The 21,777-nt window shown below is 41.3% G+C and overlaps 1 protein-coding gene across 1 annotated transcript; it reads left to right on the top strand.

The window, feature by feature from the left end:
* The first annotated feature begins 237 nt into the window (after positions 1–237).
* On the top strand, positions 238–21,448 carry si:ch211-194m7.8 (olfactomedin-4). The gene is made up of 5 exons (XM_055648649.1): positions 238–6,973; positions 12,194–12,358; positions 14,821–15,039; positions 17,841–17,973; positions 18,399–21,448. The coding sequence occupies exons 1-5, from the start codon at positions 6,911–6,913 to the stop codon at positions 19,211–19,213; spliced, it is 1,395 nt and encodes a 464-aa protein (XP_055504624.1). The 5' UTR covers positions 238–6,910; the 3' UTR covers positions 19,214–21,448.
* The last annotated feature ends 329 nt before the right edge of the window (positions 21,449–21,777 follow it).

The following is a 21,777-nucleotide window of genomic DNA, read 5'->3' as shown; positions in this document are numbered from 1 at the left end:
TGGCATCCAAGAGAAAGCATGCATACTTTGCTTTTTCACCCTCGACTCATTATGGCTCCAGTATATACCTCCTAATGGATGTATACCTGCAGTTCATTTGCTTTGTCATTTATAAACCTTAGCCTTTACTGTAGAAGATTAAGGCAATAAATGCATCACAAAACCATACTATCCTGCAGGTACCTGTACACAAAAAAGCTGGAGAAACTCAGCGGGTGCAGCAGCATCTATGGAGCGAAGGAAATAGGCAACGTTTCGGGCCAAAACCCTTCTTCAGACTGCACCCGCTGAGTTTCTCCAGCTTTTTTGTGTACCTTCGATTCTCCAGCATCTGCAGTTCCTTCTTAAACACATACTATCCTGCATTCTGATTTAAAATGTATGACCAGTTCTTTGTCAGCAATGATTCTAAATGTTGTATCCACTGCTTAATATAAGGACTACAGCTGTTCAAGGGGACAGTTCAATACTATTTCCTCATAGCAGAAATGGACAGAAACAGTGTGGTATGTCCTTTAGACAATGATTAAAGTGACATGATATTTTTCAACAACTTGATTTTACAAAGCAGTTTTAGTGTAATAAAAATGTCCAAAGCCATTTCAGGAGAGCATTTATGAACAAACATCGACACAAGTTCAGGCAAGAAGGTACAAAGGCAAATGAACAAAATGGTAGGAATTAAGGTGCACTTACAATGAGGAAAGCAGCATAAAGAGAGAGAGAGATTTGGGGAGGAAATTCCAGAGTTTATGGTCCTGCTGAAAATATATATATATATTGTTACCTTTTTGCATATCTTTCATACATTTATTCTATATCTCTATATCAGTCTATATCTCTCATTTTCCCTTTCCCCTGACTCTCAGTCTCAAGAACAGCCCCACCCGAAACATCAATTATTCTATTTCTCCAGAGATGCTATCTGACCTGCTGAGTTACTCCAGCTTTTTGTGTCTATCTTCGGTTTAAACCCGCATCTGCAGTTCCTTCCTCCACATAGGCATCAATCATATGTGATTAAAAATCAGTGATGCTCAATGAACTTTATTATGAGATGTGTGAATACAGGGAAGGTCATAGAGTTAAAGCAGATTACATTGATAGAAGGGAGCAAAAGTCATGGATTAAACATTAAAAAATTCAAACCATTGCTTAACCAGGAGCAAACATAACACAAAGAGCACAGGAATAATGGGTGAACAATAGCAGAAGATGGTTTGACATTAAGACTTCTACTTCCTTACTTAACAATCAAAGACAAAATACTTACAATATAGACAAAATTAAATTTCACCCATTGAGTCAGTCTGATAAATCTAATCTGAAGGAATACAAACCATTGTATACGGCAAATCCATAGGTATCTGGGCTTCTCATCTATTTGATGGTCCAAATAAAGAGAAACATTCAATTAGCCTTAACCAGTACATAGCAGTAGAAATAACTTTATAAACTAAATATTATAAGCTAAGGCATATCCATGATGGCTTTATTAAACTCCAATCCTGAGAACCCATGTTCTTTGAAAACTCACATGGAATAAATGAACTCCTGCTGAGGTTGCAGAATTATCCTTTGCAGACATGACATCTGACCACAATACCACAATAAGACACAACAGAGGAACTTCACAGCATTGAAAAAACTTGACATTTAGAGCCGCCAAAGTTTTACAGCTGATAAAAGTACTTTTGAGATTTAATCACGCATATGAAATATGGAGAAAGGAGAACTACCCTCTAATATTGCTTAGTAAAGTACCCGCAGTGCGATAATGTTCGTCAAATATTAAAGGCAACGCCTGTGCAAATAGTTGCGATTGTGATTACCGCATTTTTCGAAATTTGATTTCTTCTCCATCAACTCCCTTCTATACATCTTCATCTTTTGTAAAATGTTCCTCTTTTGATGTTACATACATACCTTTCCTTGTCTTGAACAATTCTTCCCATGGAGCTTCTACTGATTCTGCTTCCTCTCCCACTTCTTCCCTCTTTAACCCGCATTCCTTATATTAATTTATCTATGACATTTCTCACCATCTTACTCTTCCTTGTGCATCTTTTGTATGCCTTTGCCAAAAATCTTCATTAATTTCTCATCAAAATCTTGGTCTCTTTGTGCATATCTTACATTTTCTTACCTTTAACAGTTTTTTTGTTTTGCCTTAATCTTAATAAACCCATCCTTTTCAGCTTATCTTATGCTTATATTGACATGGAGGAAGCTATTTGGCCCATTAGATCCACACCAGGTCCTGGGAACAGTCCCATTTTGCCCCTCATTCCCTCTCCTCTTGCAAACTGTTCTCTCTCATGTCCAACAATTCCTCTTTTATCACTTCCATTTATCTGCACGATGTGGCCAATTAACCCACCAGCAAAGCTGGAGGAAACTCAATGATCATGCGAGTGTGCAAACTCTGCACTGGTAGTACTCAAGGTCAGGAACAAATTCAGGTTCTCGGAACTCTGAGACAGTAATACTGCTGGGCCGGTGTCACTGGCCACTCATTTTCAGTAAGTGAATGAAGATAAGTAGATTTGAAAAAGCTCATGAAGACATGAGGCATATAAAGATTTGCAAAAAGACAATAGATGATAGGCGCAGGAGTAGGCCATTTGGCCCTTTGAGCCAGCACCACCATTCAATGTGATCATGGCTGATAATCCACAATCAGTACCCCTTTCCTGCCAACACCCCATATCCCTTGACTCCGCTATCTTTAAGAGCTCTATCTGACTCTCTTGAAAGCATCCAGAGAACCGACCTTCACCCCTTAATAATCTTATATGATTCAATAAAATTCCCTCTCATCCTTCTAAACTCCAGAGTATACAAGCCTAACCGCTCCATTCTCTCAGCATATGACAGTCCCGCTTTCTTCACTGCCTGGTGTACCTACATTCTTACTTTCAGCGATTGATGAACAAGAACCCACAGATCCCGTTGTACTTCCCCTTTTAACAACTAGACACCATTTAGATAATAATCTGCCTTCCTGTTTTTGCCACCAAAATGGATAACCTCTCATTTATCCACATTAAACTGCATCTGCCATGCATCTGCCCACTCACCCAACCTGTCCAAGTCACCCTGCATCCTCATAGCATCCTCCTCACAGTTCACACTGCCGCCCAGCTTTGTGTCATCTGCAAATTTGCTAATGTTACTTTTAATCCCTTCATCTAAATCATTAATATATATTGTAAATAGCTGCGGTCCCAGCACTGAGCTTTGCGGTACTCCACTAGTCACTGCCTGCCATTCTGAAAGGGACCCATTAATCCCTACTCTTTGTAAGAGTAATCCGTACTCTTTGTAAGATTGAAATGCAAAAGCAATATGACAGCTAATCCTGGTGGAAATGAATGAATGCATGTATGAATGATGAATGAATGAATGAATGAATGAATGATGAATGAATTAATGATGAATGATGAATGACTGAATGAATGAATGAATGAATGAATGAATGAATGAATGGGAGTGGGCATGCAACAAATCAGAATTAGAAGAGGATGTGAGATGGTAAACATGGTAGAAAGATTATTGTAGGGGTGGGTGAAATAAGAATGCATCTTTAATTGAAGGTGAAATGTTGCATTAGGAAATGAGAGTGAATTTCACTGCAGGAAATGTATGGAAAATATGAATGAATACACATTCAAAATGGATTAGAGGCTCTAGAAGCATTGGAATTGTCAAGCATGTGTCTGAAGGAAATGCATTTTATGTTTCCAGCAGCAATGTGGATGCTCATTAGGTTGGTGGTAAATGGGCTTGTGAATGTGTCATGTGCAAGTGTAAAGCTGAGCTCAAGTTCAAACGGAATAATATTGCAGGATATTGTCAGCGTTACAGTGAGATGTTGGGAAAACTCTATTGCTCATCATCTCATCTATTTCCTCCAATTTTCGTCACACATCCTTACTCCCCAACATTGTTTTAGATCTTCCTGTGTCCTCACTGAATGTTTTGTCTTCCTCTTCCCTTCCCACTCCACCACACTTCCCTGTCCCTTTTACGATTATCCTCATTGCTCCTCCGGACTTCTTCATGCTACAGCTTCTATACTTATTTTCCACTCTGCCACCCTTTGGTTTAGTCGCCTCCTCTGGTGCCCCTCCCCTATCTCTGCCACCTTACACCTCCCTTTATTCCACATGCACATTGTAACCATGTCTCCTCCGAAATACCATATCTCTGAAGTTACGCATGTATTTTTGGTCCGGATGCTCCTGTTCATATGGAATTGCTTATCTCTTCCTCGTCACAATTTCGTTTCTATCTCTCCTTATCTATTTCTATAGTTCTTCCCTTATCCATCTCCCCTCCTCTTTGTCCACACCTCTTTGAAACTTTGTATAAAGGAATATTTCCCGTGCAGGCTGCGTAAAGTTTTCAGAATGACTGCCATTTATCTGGTGATTGCGGCGCTCCTTGTGCCTATCATGGCCTCGTCTTCTGCTGTGAGTATCACTCCGTAAGTACATACCCTGGTGTACTCTTCTTAAAACCGCAATAACAAACGATGACAGACACTAAAAGCTGGAGTAACTCAGCGGGACAGACAGCAAATCTGGAGAGAAGGAATTGGGTGACGTTTCGGGGCAAGTGTGTAAGTGAGTGTGTGAGTGAGTATGTGAGTTTGTGAGTGTGTGTGTGTGTGTGTGTAAATGTATGTGTATGTATGTATGAGTGTATGTGTGTGAGTGTGTGTGTGTGAGTGTGTGTGTCTGTGTGTGAGTCTGTGTGTGTGTGTGTGTATGAGTGTATGTGTGTGGGTGAGTGTATGTGTGTGTGTGAGTGAGTATGTGTGTGAGTGAGTGTATGTGTGTGTGTGTGCGTGTGTGTGTGTGTGTGTGTGTGTGTGTGAGCTGGAGTGTGTGTGTATATTGGAATTGGTGGAGAGGTGGAATATTGCTTTGGGGAACCAGCCCTCCCGTGTGAAGCTGGTACCGAACGGGTCCCACTTAGTCTAGTTAGAAAACTAAATGTTATAAGCTAAGGCATATCCATGATGGCTTTATTAAACTCCAATCCATAGAACCCAGTTTCTTTAAAAACCCATATGGAATAAATGAACTTCTGCTGAGATGGCAGAATTATCCTTTACAGACGTTACATCTGACCACAATACCACAATAAGACACAACAGAGGGACTTCACAGCATTGAAAAGACTTGACATTTAGAAATCAGGAGCCGCCAAAAAGTTTTACAGCTGATAAAAGTACTTTTGAGATTTAATCACGCATATAAAATATGGAGAAAGGAGAACTACCATCTAATATTGCTTAGTAAAGTAACCGCAGTGAGATAATGTTTGTCATATATTAAAGGCAACGCCTGTGCAAATAGTTGCGATTGTGATTACCGCATATTTTGAAATTTGATTTCTTCTCCATCGACTCCCTTCTATACATCTTCATCTTTTGTAAAATTTTCCTCTTTTGATGTTACATACCTTTCCTTGTCTTGAACAATTCTTCCCATGGAGCTTCTACTGATTCTGCTTCCTCTCCCACTTCTTCCCTCTTTAACCCGCATTCCTTATATTAATTTATCTATGACATTTCTCACCATCTTATTCTTTCTTATGCATCTTTTGTATGCCTTTGCCAAAAATCTTCATTAATTTCTCATCAAAATCTTGGTCTCTTTGTGCATATCTTACATTTTCTTACCTCTAACATTTGTTTTTGCCTTAATCTTAATAAACCCAAACTTTTCAGCTTATCTTATGCTTATATTGACATGGAGGAAGCTATTTGACCCATTGGCTCCACACCAGGTCCTGGCAGCAGCCCTCATTTCCTTCTCCTCTTGAAAATGTTCTCTGTCATGTCCAGCCATTCGTCTTTTATCATTTTTCCATTTATCTGCGCAATGTGGCCAATTAACCCACCAGCAAAGCTGGAGGAAACTCAATGATCATGCGAATGTGCAAACTCTGCACTGGTAGTACTCAAGGTGAGGAACAAATCCAGGTTCTCGGAACTCTGAGACAATAATACTGACTGCTGGGCCAGTGTCACTGGCCACTCATTTTCAGTAAGTGAACGAAGATAAGTAGATTTGAAAAAGCTCATGAAGACATGAGGCATATAAAGATTTGCAAAAAGGCAATGGATAATAGATGCAGCAGTAGGCCATTTGGCCCTTCGAGCCTGCACCGCATTTCAATATGATCATGGATGATCATCCAACTCAGTCTGGGTCTGAAGGAAATGCATTTGATGTTTCCAGCAGCAATGTGGATGCTCATTAGGTTGGTGGTAAATGGGCTTGTGAATGTGTCATGTGCAAGTTTAACGCTGAGCTCAAGTTCAAATGGAATAATATTGCAGGATATTGTCAGCGTCACACTGAGATGTTGGGAAAACTCTATTGCTCATCATCTCATCTATTTCCTCCAATTTTCTTCACACATCCTTACTCCCCAACATTGTTTTAGATCTTCCTGCATCCTCACTGAATGTTTTGTCTTCCTCTTCCCTTCCCACTCCACCACACTTCCCTGTCCCTTTTACGATTATCCTCCTCGCTCCTCCGGACTTTTTCATGCTACAGCTTCTATACTTATTTTCCACTCTGCCACCTTTTGGTTTAGTCGCCTCCTCTGGTGCCCCTCCCCTATCTCTGCCACCTTACACCTCCCTTTATTCCGCATGCACATTGTAACCATATCTCCTCCGAAATACCATATCTCTAAAGTTACCCATGTATTTTCGGTTCGGATGCTCCTGTTTATATGGAATTGCTTATCTCTTCCCCGTCACAATTTCCTTTCTATATTTCCGCGCTATAGTTCCTCCCTATCCATCTCCCCTCCCCTTTGTTCACGCCCCTTTGACACTTTGTATAAAGGAATATTTCCCATGCAGGCTGCGTAAAGTTTCAGAATGACTGTCATTTATCTGGTGATTGCGGCGCTCCTTGTGCCTATCATGGCCTCGTCTTCTGCTGTGAGTATCACTCCGTAAGTACATACCCTGATGTACTTTTCTTAAAACCGCAATAACAAACGATGATAGACACCAAAAGCTGGAGTAACTCAGCGGGACAGGCAGCATCTTGGCACCCATTCTTTCTCTCCAGAGATGCTGCCTGTCCTACTGAATTATTCCAGCTTTTTGGGTCTATCTTCGGTTTAAACCAGCATCTGCAGTTCCTTCTAACGCATAACAAACCACGATAGACACAAAAAGTGTAACTCAGCGGGATGGGCGACATCTCTGGAGAGAATGAATGGGTGACGTTTCGGGTCGAGACCCTTCTTCGAACTGGTTTTACCTTTTCGACCCATTTTCAGTTTGCTTTTCACACCCATTCTTCGTTCTCATCTCCTCCTCCCTCCCATCCTCAGGCATCCTTCTGTTCTCTCCTCGCATCTCCAATCCTTCCCTCTCCTCGCATCATCCCCTCTCCCATTTACCAACTGTTGCGCCGTTTGCTTAGGTTCGCGTCCCCTGCCTTGAGCGGGGGAAACCCACATCAAATATGTTATGTGGAATGAGGGCTTGGGAAGAGGCGATGGATGTCCTACCACTGGAGACACGATAAACAATGCGATCGGGTTGTCGCTGTGTCTGACCCAGGGTCGGCCCCACAGTGTGTCTGACCCAGGGTCGGCCCGACACAATTTGTAAAGAACATTTGTCAAAACGGAAAGGTATTTTACCTCGTTTTGAGTGTCATTTGGTGAATATGGAGATTTCCTCTCATGATTGCATCAACCGAATATTTGACGGGGCCATTTATGACAGTTCAGTTTCTTAAATAGTTAAATTTCTTAAATACTTAGTTGAGGTGAATAATATTATGAGAACAGGACCTGTTTCGCTTAACAAAGAGTGTAGGAAGGAACTGCAGATAGTGGTTTCAACTGCAGATGGACACTAAAAGCTGGAATAACTCAGCAGTATAGGCAGCATCTCTGGAGAGCAAGAATAGGTGATGTTTCGGGTCGAGACCTTCAGACTGAAGAGGTTGAAAGCCAGCCATAAAACACAATGACTAGAGATATGTGCTATCCAACTAAGGGCAGAAATCAGAATCATGTGCTCATCTTTATTGAGGCAACACCATAATAAATATATTACAGGAAAAAAAATTAATGGGGTGGCATGGTCGCACATCGGTAGAGTTGATGCCTTGCAGAACCACAGACCCAGATTTGATCCTGACTACGGGTGCTGGCTGTACAGTATTTGTACATTCTCTTCATGACCACATGGTTTTCTCTGGATATTCCAGTTTCTCCCACATCCGAAAGAAGTGCAGGTTTGTAGGTTAATAGGCTTCTGTAAATTGTCTCTGGCATGTAGGATACAACTGGTGTATGGTAGATTGCTGGTCGGTGTGGACTTGGTGTGCCGAAGGGCCTCTTTCCATATATATGTTTTACATATATATCTTAATTTCATTGAACCATATACGGTAGATTATGTGGCATTATTTTCGTCTTGTTTCTATAATCAAAGGGAAAGGGTGATTGATTTATTTGTGCAGAACAGTGATGGAAGACTGAATCCCCTTGCCTTGTTTCTATGTTTTTGTTTCTATATATGTATGCATAACAGCATGAATTATAATCTGATTTCCATACATGAATATACTAAGTTCATTCATGTGCTGCACCTGTTGATCGGAGCCTGGCTCTACTGTGGAATGTCATTAAGAATGTAATTTAGCCTAAACTTATTCATACCTAATCCAATTTGAAGCATAAATGTTGCATCCAATTGTAAGTTAAAGGACTTGATATGCAGAAGATTGCACAATTTCAAGCTGAAAAATGCAAAAGCTCCCCCTCCCCCCCATGGGTGGAATTGAAAGTTTATAAAGAGGAGAATCGGGGAGACTAGCCAAATTTCAATTAGAACCCTGTGAGATCTTCCAATGTTGAGCATTTGAATTTAATTTTGAACCAAACTGTGGGCTCTTGTGAACTAATCTATGGAATAGTGCTGATATTGTGTCTAAAAGTATGTGCGAGTGAGATAGTCCTTTTCTCCACAACCTCTGAACAGTCTGGAGTGTGGATGATGTTGGGAGGAGATGCAAGGCAGGGAGATTGGAGGGAGAATTACATGGGTAAGGGAGGAGGATGTCAAACAGTTGTCTAGAGGGATGTGGTTCAAGCTGATGTTTGAGGTCAATGGGCAGGGCCAGATTTAGATGAAGAGAGGCCCTGGGCTGTTTCCACTTGTGAGGCCCCTCCCAATCCCCCACCTCCACGACTAGAGGAAGATGGTCTACCAGATTGACACCGATGTGCAGTCGAGCGTGGCCAATGAGATAAGGGGCTAGAAAGCTGCGCTTATTTGTTTATTTATTGCCAGTGCTAGTGTCGAGTTATCGGCTTAATATATTATTCTGAAATGGAGGGCAAGGAAAATTACTGAAGGGTTGTTTAGGGACTACAGTGCGTTGTGACAGCATATGTAAGGAAGGCCTATGACAGTGTCAAAAATATTATACACCTTGCAGGGCTCTCACTTAATTTTTTTTCTCTGTTGTCAGCCGGGAAACATTGACAGCTTTTTAAAGTTGCAAAATAACAGTTTAGGTGGTCATTTAAGACAGCTTGTGATAATGTGCTCGGACGTAGTGCATAGTTACCAGTCGGAATTATGCTCAATGAAGCATTCACATATTATTTCTGCTTCAAATAAAGTCACAAACTAAACATATTCACCAAATCAAGACATGATATATACCACAATGACATGCAGTAAAAACTATAATACAGTATCTCAACTCTTTTTACACGCTGCAATAAATGCAATTTCTATTATTTCTTTCCACTTCCAAACAAAAATGGTTGGATTATTGAGCATATGATCAACCTCAGTGAGACCAAGCGCAGGCTTGGCGATCGTTTCGCCTAACACTTCCGCTTGGTTCACAATAACCAACCTGATCGTCCGGTGGCTCAGCACTTCAACTCCCCCTCCCATTCCTAATCCGATCTTTCTGTCCAGGGCCTCTTCCATGGCCAGAGTGAGGTCCACCGTAAATTGGAAGAGCAGCACCTCATATTTCGCTTGGGCAGTTTACACCCCAGTGGTATGAACATTGACTTCTTCAATTTCAGTTATCCCTGCTTTCTCCTCCTCTTCCCAGCTCTCCCTCAGCCCCACTGTCTCCGCTTCTTCCTTTCTTCTTCCCGTCCCCCCTCAAATCAGTCTGAAGAAGGGTCTCGACCGGAAACGGCACCTATTTCCTTCGCTTCATAGATGCTGCCTCACCCGCTGAGTTTCTCCAGCATTTTTGTCTACCCATTTACACATGTTCTGTTATCCCACTTTCCTCACCCACTCCCTACACATTAGAGGCAATTTTACAGAGACAAGTTAACCTACAAAGCCAATACGTCTTTGGGATGTGGGAGGAAACCCACACACTTGCAGGGTGAATGTGCAAATTCAACACAGACAGTGCCAGAGGACAGGATCGAACACAGATCTCTGGCATATGAGGCAAGTGTACTAGCTGTGCCACTATATTTTGTTTTCCAACACACACAAAATGATACGTCGATAACTTTGGTTACTAATAAAATGAAAATATCAATTTTCAGTCTTAAATCTCCAAGTGACGCTATGTCCCCCTTTACAGCTACTGTATGTTTTAATTCAGTTCAAGACTATGGGGTAGTACATTGGCCATAAAGTGAATGCCTAAAAGTGCTAGAGACCCGGAATTGATCCTGAATATGGATGCCCGGAATTGATCCTGAATATGGGTGCTGTCTGTATGGAGTTTGCTCCTTTTCCCTTTGATCGAATGGGTTTTCTCCGGGTGCTCTTGTTTCCTTCCACATTCCAAAGGTGTGCAGGAATCTATTTCAGACCCAACCCAAAGCATAATATTTTTCTTTTGTCCAGAGATTCAGTCTGACCTGTTGTGTTACTCCAGCTTTTTGTGTCTATCTTCAGTTTAAACCAGCATCTGCAGTTCCTTCCTACACACAATACTATAAGATACAACTTTATTAATCCCAGGAGGGAAATTGTGTGTGTGTGTGTGTGGGATATATATATTATATATACACACACACATATATATATATATATTTATATAGTAAAATATTCATATATAAATATACACAGTTTTGTTTTCTCGTTTATAACATTGTTTCCAGAGTACTATGTTTACATATTCTGTTGTGCTGCTACAAGTAAGGATTTCATTAACCATATAACAATTACAGCACGGAAACAGGCCATCTCGGCCCTACAAGTCCGTGCCGAACAAATGTTTTTTCCCCTTAGTCCCACCTGCCTGCACACATACCATAACCCTCCATTCCCTTCTCATCCATATGCCTATCCAATTTATTTTTAAATGATACCAATGAACCCGCCTCCACCACTTCCACTGGAAGCTCATTCCACACCGCTACCACTCTCTGAGTAAAGAAGTTCCCCCTCATATTACCCCTAAACTTCTGTCCCTTAATTCTGAAGTCATGTCCTCTTGTTTGAATCTTCCCTATTCTCAAAGGGTATTCTCATTGTTCTTCATGGGACGTGAAAGAATAAAACACTCTTGACTTACTTGACATTCTTGCTTTCTGCAGCACAACAGAATATGTAAACATAATACAGACAGGAGATAAAATTTCAGTGTGTTTATACACCATAGACCATATATATACACACAATAAATAAACAGATAAAATGCAATAGGCTGTTATTGTCCAGCCCTCCACCACCTCCAGTTTAAATTACATTTAGAATATTTTTGGAGGACCAGGAAACCAGAAGCAAGAGTTACTCCAGGGAGTTACTACAGCTCCAGGGTCAGGGAGTGATTCTGCGTTGGTTTTCAGCAGTCGCACCGAGGCGGCGACCAGACAGCAATGGCGGCCAGATCTCCCACAATTCAAAATCCAGCTAATTCCCAAGGATATCAAGGGAGAATCAGGTTACAAATATTTAAAATGTTCCATTTGTTAGCAATACAATTATATTGTTTCATTAAATTGTTACATAAAGAATGGATGGTTAGTCCAAGGGAATTGATAATGATCTTTAATCTTTTGTTCATGAATTTGCCCCTTTGGTTTTCATGAGTGTTGGGACGAAATTATTTTCTGGTATCTTTAGGGGTGTACTGCCATACCGTGGGGAGAAATCCAAGTGTAATATTAAGAGACTAGATATATTGTTTTACAGGAGACAGAACACCAAAAGCAGCGCTTTCATGGAGTGCAGAAGAACGGGAATCAATGTGTCTGCACAGTGCGTTTTGCTGAATGGGAGTTTCCAGTTGAAAGATTTAAAGAGCTCCAAGATCTATCACAGAATTGTTCGAGTTCACTGAATGAAAGACTATCAGAGGTGAGCAAGTAACATGTACATTTTTGCATACTCCAACAGGAACTTTATTTTGGGAGTGGTTACCATTCGTTGAATCCTGCCTACTATACTGCTTAAAACCAGACATCACTTCTCCAAGGAAGTGTGGTTTATGAATTTGGGACATGAGAGACTGTTGATGCTAAAATCTTGGAGAAAATAATTTGCTGGAGGAACTCAGTGGGTCAGGCAGCATATATGGAAGGAAATGGACAGATTACATTGTCCATTAAATCCCACAGATGCTGCCTGACCTGCCGACTTCCTCCAGCAGGTTGATGATTGTGGTGTATGAATTTTTGAGGCAGTACAGTGGTGCATGTAACTTATTCAAACATGCATGGCTCAACATGGGCAACTCTACACTCTTCCTATATTCCATTGTTGCCATTAATTGAGGCGGTGGTAAAGAGTTGTCCATGACTGAGAGACTGTCGTCTGTTAGCAGCCTTGCACCCGTCAGGGAGAGGGAAGGAATGGAAGAACAGGGGCCGGCAAAGGAAGACAGGCATTCAAGAAATACACCAGAATAGTTGGCAGAAAATAGTATGATTCGCTTTGATATGTCAAATAGTCTTAGTTTGTAATGTTTATTATGGCGTTAACTCTTGCACTGGTGTCAAAAGGCATTGTGATAGCCAGTAACAGAATGAAGGGAACAGAAAGCAGGAACATGGGAATGTTGCCTCAGAAGCTGTGAGCAGAGCCATTGTCTGTACGTTGACATTCTGTACGCAGTGTCATTTTGTGGCAGTCATGTGCCCAGATATGCATTGGTTGTGCACAGGAAACAGATCAAGATAATGGCCCAGGTATGAAGTGGTCACTCCAGTTTCACATTGGAAATCAGGTGTCACTGTCATGGTGGATTCCACAGGAACAGTGCATGGACATTCAGAGACAGGAAACCCTTTCAACTATTTCTTTGAGGTGATGTGCAGCATTTTCAAACTACCAGTGGAGCAACACTGGCATTGTTCGTCATCCTGGTGAAGCCATATTCAGTCATACGGTTGTCCAGCACAGAAAAGGGCCTTTTGGCCCATTGAGAGAATGCTGACCATGAAGCATCCTTTTATACTAATCCCATCATATTCTCATCAAGTTCTCATCAACTCCATCCAGATTCTACCATTCTCCTACATACCAGGGGAAATTCACAGTGGCCAGTATCAATGTACTAACCTGCATGGCTTTGTGATGCTGGAGGAAATCAAGGCACCTGGAGGAAATCCATGCAGTGACAGGAAGAATGGGCAAAGTTCACATATAGCACCAGAGGTCAGGGTAGTTGTGAGGCAGCTGCACTGCTAGCTGTGCCGTTGTGCTCATTCTATCTGCTCACACATCCTGACACTGAGGTACACCCTATCGCCTGTTTACCAGGAAAACAAGAATCAGGAATGAAGATCCCCTCATCCAGTCAGAAAGTCACCAAATGCTATTCAAACCGCAAAGCTCATTTGCCCATTTACCAGAAAAATCAATAAAACTGCAGATGATGGAAATCTGAAATAAAAATGGGAAATGTAGGAAACACTCAGCAGGTCAGGCAACATCAAGGGAAAAGAGATACAGTTCACATTTCGGGTAAAAGATAGTTCATTAGAATAGAACAAAAACATAAGCCCCGTTACTCAATCATCCAACATGCAAGATGCAAACACAAACAACTGAAAATTGAATCAGGCCTATGGCTTAAAATACACAGAAAGAACTTGCTAGGTAGGGATGAGGTAAAATAGCTGGTTTTGTGTTCTCCCTTGATTCCATGTAGGAAATGAGTGTGAATGGGAGGACAAGTAGTTGGTTTAGATGAAAAAGTAAACCAGGGAGTTGGAAAGGGATTTGGTGTCACTGTTTTTTTTTTTAAATGTGGGACAGAGCTCACTCATAATGAAATTCCTGGAGCAAAGAGCTCTATGAGGCACTGGGAAGAAGGCAATGGGACACCAACTTAAAGTAACCCTAGGACAGGGCAACGAGGTTCCATATCAGTGTGACCCCAGAAAGAGGGCCAGGAGGCTCTGGAAGCAAGAGGAATAAAGTCCTCCTTGCAATGGTGTCTGACTGGCTTTTTCAATGGCTCATCAGTCATTACATAGATATACTAAGTATATCTGATGTAACACTATTTATTATTCGATTGGCGTTTTATAAATTTCATTTTCTTTTCATCAACATACTTAACCTCTTCAGCTACGTACAAACTAAACGGTTGAACCCTGGCATATTATCTAAATGAACTCTGTGTCAGAACATTTGTCTCTTTCTAAGACACTTCTATTCCTTGCATTTTGAGATTTCCAATATGAGACTTGCCAATGACAAGAGACATTGTATTTTCAATCCATCTCTCTTCACATGCGTTCCCTATAACATGACGACTGGGGTCTTCCTTGTGCCTTCTGCTACTTTCTTTAAACTGTGTTGTCAATTTCAAGATAACAGCGATTAACTTCAAGATCCAAGTGTTCCTTGAAGAAATGCAGAATGAGACTGCTCGACTTAAACAGTTTGAGGCAATGCAGAAACAGAAGCTGTACCATCCACTTAACTTCTGGCCACTTCGTTGGAACCTGAAACGACTACAGTCAGAGATTGCAGAGGTGCAGAATGTTTCCTTGCCAAATACTAAGGCACTTCAAACGATCTCCTCTGAGGTGAGATTAATTAGATTTATTTATATACTTAAAATTGCCACATTTTCTGCCTGTGATCAAGCCGCTTAGATGCAAGAAGTAAGGCGAAACAAGAGTGCAGATTTAGTTTTTAATATTAGAGATACAGCACAGAAAAAGCACTTCGGCCCACCGAGTCGGTGCCGATCCCCATACGCTAACACTATCTTACACCCACTAGCAACAATTTACAATTTTATTAAGCCAATTAGCCTACAAACCCGTATGTCTGAGGCGTGTGGGAGGAAACCAGTGTTCCTGGACATAACCCACGTAGGTCATGGGGAGAATGTACAAACTCAATACAGAACGTCTGGTCAGGATCAAATCAGTATTTAAGTATCAGAGTGGGTTCCAGACCACACCTTGTTCGTTCAACTATTCGCACTTTGAACACCTCACATTTCATTGGTAAGCCTGGGAAATCAGATGAACCGTTACCTCTAATATAAAAACAGGCTATTCTTTAATCCATGAAACAAAAAGGTGAACTATCAGCTTTCCTAATAAACAGAGCAGTTAATATCCTTAATAATGGAGCATGCTTATTGTCATAAATAATACAGCAGCTGAAAATAATAATTCCAATAACCAAATAATAAACAAGCTGCTTATGATCCCAAATACCTTACACATCATCTCTAATCACAAATAAACTGTCCATTAACCCCAAGAAAATATGAACAACTTATCTATCTATCTTCTATGTTAATATATAAAACTCTCGTGCCATCCGACCGGCTGCCGTTCGGCTGCCTTTCGATTCGTTGACGGCTGCTCCTTCCTATCAGCTTCCAACACACTTCGAAACAAAGTTGCAAGACAGGAACACTCTGAACTTTTCACTGCTGCAGCAGGCAGGGGAGATGCAATTGGATTTTTTTTTAAATCCACTGCTGAGGGAGGCAGGGGATTGGTGGAATCTTACATTTGGGAACGGCTTCAGTTCCATTGAAGGAGACGGGTGCAGAGTGGAATATTGGGTTGGGGGATCACACCATTGGGGCTTTGGCTGATGACGTGATGATGTCACAATGGCTGCACGTTGTGGTCACACGCTGCGAGTCAGTTCACCCGGCCGCACCGCTCGCAAGTCCTTTGAAAAAACCCACGATGTCTTCTTGCTCGCGCTACGAGTCATTTGGGCGCCGTCCGCCCCGCTCGCCGAGTTCAAGTCCGCCCTCTCCCTCTCTCTCTCCTGCCCGCCGCTCGCAAGCCCGGATGCTGCCGACCACTCCCCCGTATTCAGGCCCTGAAGCCTGGAACCGGGAGCCTGAAGCCGACAGTGGGAGCTTTCGGGAACCAGCCCTCCTCTGTGCCGACCCTTCCCCCCCACCTCCCCCAGCTCTGGATTGAAGCCGCTGAACACGCAGTCCTACTGTTGACGCGCGCCCCGCTGCCCGCTCCCTTCCTCATCTACCCCTCCTGCCCCCCCATTCCACCCCCTCTTCCCCCCTCATTCTCCCCACTCTTCCTCCCCTTTCTTTCCCCCCTCTCTCCTCAACCCCTCTCCCCCACTCCACCCCCTTTCCCCCTCCCCCATTTCCTCCTCCTCTTCCCCCGCTCTTCCCCCCCTCTCTTTCCCCTCTCTTTCTCACCCCCCTCTTCCCACCACCCCCCCCACCCCCTCCTGTCTCTGCCCTCTCTCTCTTTCCGTCTCTGCCCTCTCTCTCTCTCTCCCGTCTCTGCTCACTTTCTCTCTCCCTGTCTCTGCCCTCTCTCTGTCTCTGCCCTCTCTCTCTCTCCCTGTCTCTGCCCTCTGTCTCTCTCTCTCTGTCTCTGCCATCTTTTTCTCCCTGTCTGTGCCCCCTCTCTCTCCCTGTCTCTGCCCTGTCTCTCTCTGTCCTTCTTCTCTACCCCCCCCCCCTTGCCGTGCCCGCGCAGTTGGGGGCTATGCATGAGTGGATAGGGAGGGGGATGAGGTAAAAGGAGCGAGTGAATAATTTTAATATAATATCAAGAGGGGGGGGAGGTTAGTGTGTTTGTGTGTGGGGGGTGGTTAGTGTGTGTGTGTGTGTGTGTGGGGAGTGGTTAGTGTGTGCGTGTGTGTGTGCGTGCGTGCGTGTGTATGTGTGTGTGACACTGCAGCCCCCCCCCCCCCCCCCCCCGTGCAACCACCATTGCCCCCCCCCCCCCCCCCCCCCCCGTAACAGTGCATTGATGGGATGGGACGCAACGGGTCCCACTTGGTTTAGTTATTGCTAATAATAAACAGGCAGACAACATCCAGTACATCACACATAATTGGGTATGCACTTCATTAATAATAAATCTGTTTATTGCACTCATTAATAAAACAGACAATTCACTATCTAGAAAAATTAACAGCCCACCCATCATCACTAATAATGAATTACCTGCTCATTATGAATAGTCTGGTGATTAACCCAAGGAATAAGGAGACTATTTATTACTTCTAATAATGGTGTTAATAATAACTACACTCACCATCCCTCAATTCATTAACCCTAATAATACTTTGTTCATCACACTAAAATCGGCGTGGGCAAGTTGGGCCGAAAGGTCTGTTTCCACACTGTATAACTATTACATATAAATAGTTCATTCATTAATACTAATAATAAATGGACAGGTTAATAACTCTGATAATAATCAATTTATCACACTAAATAGAACTACTCATAATTCTTAATAATAAATTAACAATACATTATGAGCAATGAATGCATTAACAGTAAGTCCATTATTGGTATTACTAATGCAAAGTGTCTTTTACCCTTTATAATGAATTCACCGTCTAATTAATGTAATTTTTGACCTAGCTGAACAATTCCTATGTCAGCGTGCTAAACTTGCAGCTGTATGATAAACATAACTTACTGAACATGAAAGACCGCTTGAAGAAAATAAAGAACCAACTGGAGAGCGTTTCTGTCTATGGCAATGTGAAGATTGGTGAGATTACATTTATCAAATTCACTTACTAACACACCTTTTTGTTACTCAAGGTGTTTTATTTCTGAACCTGGTAATCTGAAATGCATAGAGCTGCTAGCACACAGTTGATTCAGCTGCTCCTAGGAAGGGGAAGGAATCACTTGTGAATGATAAGGGAGATGAAGTGGGTTTGAATCTGGGGAAATACTATGATTGCAAGATAAGTCTAATGACTGCAAGTAAGTGTAATTAAACGTTCATGGGCAGTAATAAGAATGATGTGCAGGATATTTAGGTTAAGGGAATCGATTGGTTTAATTGGAATGATAGGGTGAGATCAGTAGGTGAAGAAGACGGGCTTATTTTCTTTGTTGATTGATTAAAGAAAACATTTTCAAAATAATTTTGAGAAAATGAAATATGAATAATTATCTTTCTTACAGGAAATTGTTCTGGAGGAATGTTACGTAACGTCACTAGGCCTTTAATAGCACAACTCAACCCCTATGGTACATCATTCCCTTACGGAGCCTGGGGCATGGATTCAATGCCCGGAAGCCCAGAATTGTACTGGGTTGTGGCACTATTGTCTTCTAACATCTATGGAAATTCAATACGAATGTACTCCTCTTACAAAACCTTTCTCATGTCAAACACTCATGTAGATTTTACAGTGACATCATCCTACACCACATCCAATGCGATCCAGGGTCCTGGTGTTGTGCTTTATAATGGTTCCTTGTATTATAACTGTTATAAGTCTGGAGAAATGTGCAAATTTAATTTAAACACAAAGAATATAATTCATGTGAACCTACCCAATGCTGGCCATTCAAACAAATTCCCTTACTGTTACTATGATTGTTATGGTTACACAGATATAGATTTCTCAGTGGACGAAAATGGAATCTGGGTTATTTATGCCACTGAAGAGAATTACGGTAATATTGTACTGAGTAAAATAAACAGCAATAATTTGGATGTATTACAGACCTGGAAAACAAAGCTCTTTAAGAAAGCAACAACCAATGCCTTTATGGTTTGTGGGGTGCTTTATGCCACTCGATTTGTTAGCAAAAATGAGGAGGAGATATTTTATATGTTTGACACCGTCACTAATCAAGAGGCTAAAAATCTTAATATCCGCCTCATCAAATTCTCTCCAAATGTGGCAAGCCTTCATTACAACCCAGTCGATAGGAAGCTCTATCTTTTTAATGGTGGCTACATGTTATCCTATGGTGTCTTGTTTTCCTGAGAAATGCAGGCTAATAATTTTTTACAGCATATTTACTAAAACAATGATTTTATGCAATTCAAATATATTTGGTTGAAGTTCACCTAACAATCTAAGAATGCCCAAGGTCAAATGAAAATTTCAAATAATGGTTTGTTAAAGTCGAAGAGCCAGAACCTTGTGGAAAAAAGCATTTAAAACTACATTAAAAACATAAATTGTTGTCAGTATTCAGCATGTAGAGAGAAAATTTGAACTGACTTTTCAGGTCAATTATCTTTCATCAGTATCATTCTGCTTCTGTCTGCATTGACGCTGCCTGACCTCCTGAGTATTAATCGCATTTTCTGATTTGGTTTAGAGTTATCACATCTACTGCTTTATTTGTTTTTCATTACTGTAATGACCATTCTTTCTGTATAAGGTACACAACTGTTGTAAAAGGGAGAGAAGAAAATAAATCAGGGCTTTTAAATTAAAGAAGGGTCTCGACCCAAATCACATTAATTCCTTCTCTCCAGAGATATTGCCTGTCCCGCTGAGTTACTCCAGCTTTTTGTGTCTATCTTCGGTTTAAACCAGCATCTGCAGTTCCTTCCTACACTGTTAAATTGATTACCTCACATTTGGATCTAACATATTTTACAGTTAATGAATTCTGAAATTCTTTGCACCTAAGCCAATCAGTGCCTCAAGACAAAAAGAGCATTTTATAGCTAACTAGACCAAGTGGGACCCTTCCCCTCAATGCGCAGCTGTGGGGGGGGAGGGGGCGGCTTGCGGCGTCACACACACTAACCACCCCCATTGATATTATATTAATATTATTCATTCACTGCTTTTACCCCAGCCCCCGCCCTATCCACTCATGCATAGGCCCCAACTCGCAGGTGTGGCTAGAGAGGGAGGGGGTAGAGGGAGAGGGTATTTTGCTAATAATTTTGGAAAGTAGCCATTGTTGCAATTAAACAGATAATGCAGTATTCCTTTACTTTGAAACTCAGGTGTTAAAAGTACTCACGCAGACACTCAGAAATATTTTAAACTGGAATCTCTGCAGTGGGAATGAATCCATGATGTTCAGTGGTAAGAACACTACCATTCAGCTTTAACACATTGGATATGCAGGAGACCCTGGACTGGATATTTGGGAGAAAATATTAGAATAGCTGAAAGTAGGGCAGGCAAGAGCAAGGACGAAGCATAATAATATAGTTCTACAGAATGTTCTCCTTGGCCTCAAATTATCTAATATCTGTATAAAATAAAGAATATAATAGTTTGGCCTATAGATTCGCACACATGGTGTGATTTGGTTATGTCAGTAATGTGAATGAATAAGTTTATTGGCCAAGTATTCACATACAAGGAATTTGCCTTGGTGCATTCCGCAAATTCGTCATGCACGCATGTGACAACGCAAGTGACAACATGACAAACAGTGACAGTTAAGAATGATACATAACACATTAAATATTAATAAAACATTATTGATTTACACCACATAACTCAAACTTTCAAGCTGCAGCATGTTCCAAAAAAATGCCTGACTCAATCTTGCACATCTGTATCTAGAACAAAGACTTTTGAAGCTTGCATGCATGTATAGATGCTAATGAGGTGATTCACATGGTGCATCAGAATGGTCTGTACTGTTTCATGTGAATTGGGCTGCGGATATTTGAATAACTTGCTTTTTAATGTCAAAATAAAATCTTTTGTTATATCCAATTGTATCTGCCAAATTCATTTAAGTAAAATAGAGATCCAACCTTAAAGTAAATGCAAGTAATGAGAAAGAATAAAGGAGATGCAGGTAATGAGAACGAATAAAGCAAGTAATGAGAACGAATAAAGGACATGTAGCTCTTGGAGCAACATAATTCAGCAGCATATTTCCATACAATAAGATCCCTTAAAATAATGCAGTGCGGTTGGTGCAGGATGAATACCATCAAGGACAACTCCTATGCTCTTTGAAAAGATTATAGATTTATACAAGTCCTACTGAGTGGGGTTTCATTTGAAAAGCAAAGCAAGTAATTAACCTTGATTTTAAACTTATGTTTCTGACATGGGGCTAAAAATCATAACCTTTTGATGCAAGATGTAGAGGTGCTATAACTAAGAGTAGAATAATTTCTTGGAAAGTATTATGTATTGGCTCAATTAACTTCCTGCAAACTTAGGGGGAAATTGTCTGTAGGACGATAGTCTGAAATTCCTTCCTCTTATATTCTTCCTCCTATATTTTTTCATCTAGCCTCACATTTCTCACCACTTCTATCCTTATCTCACACATTTTGTCTTTTCACCTCTGTCCTATGTCAAACGATTTACCAATCAAAACCCTCACCCATCACTTGTAGGCTTTGTTCCCCCTCCCCACTGTAATAGGTTTGAAGGTTCCCAATCCAAAAAACCTATAGTTTTTCCAGGGATGCTGCCTGACCCTGGATTTTTTATGAGTTTAGAGATTATTTGATCTTAACCAAGTGATAGCAGAGTATTCAGCCCATTGAATCCATGCTAGCCACTTGCAAAGCTATGGCATTAATCCTATTCCACTTCTTATTTGCATGTAA

This window comes from Leucoraja erinacea, chromosome 17, assembly GCF_028641065.1.
Source record: "Leucoraja erinacea ecotype New England chromosome 17, Leri_hhj_1, whole genome shotgun sequence".
Taxonomy (NCBI): Eukaryota; Metazoa; Chordata; class Chondrichthyes; order Rajiformes; family Rajidae; genus Leucoraja; species Leucoraja erinaceus.
This window is presented reverse-complemented; position numbering and strand designations above follow the sequence as displayed.

Bases quoted from the DNA above. Each gene is read 5' to 3' on its own strand.
- si:ch211-194m7.8 (XM_055648649.1), top strand. From the start codon at position 6,911: ATGACTGTCATTTATCTGGTGATTGCGGCGCTCCTTGTGCCTATCATG. The intron at 6,974-12,193 runs GTGAGTATCACT...ATTGTTTTACAG, and splicing joins TCATGGCCTCGTCTTCTGCT to GAGACAGAACACCAAAAGCA. The intron at 12,359-14,820 runs GTGAGCAAGTAA...GTCAATTTCAAG, and splicing joins TGAATGAAAGACTATCAGAG to ATAACAGCGATTAACTTCAA.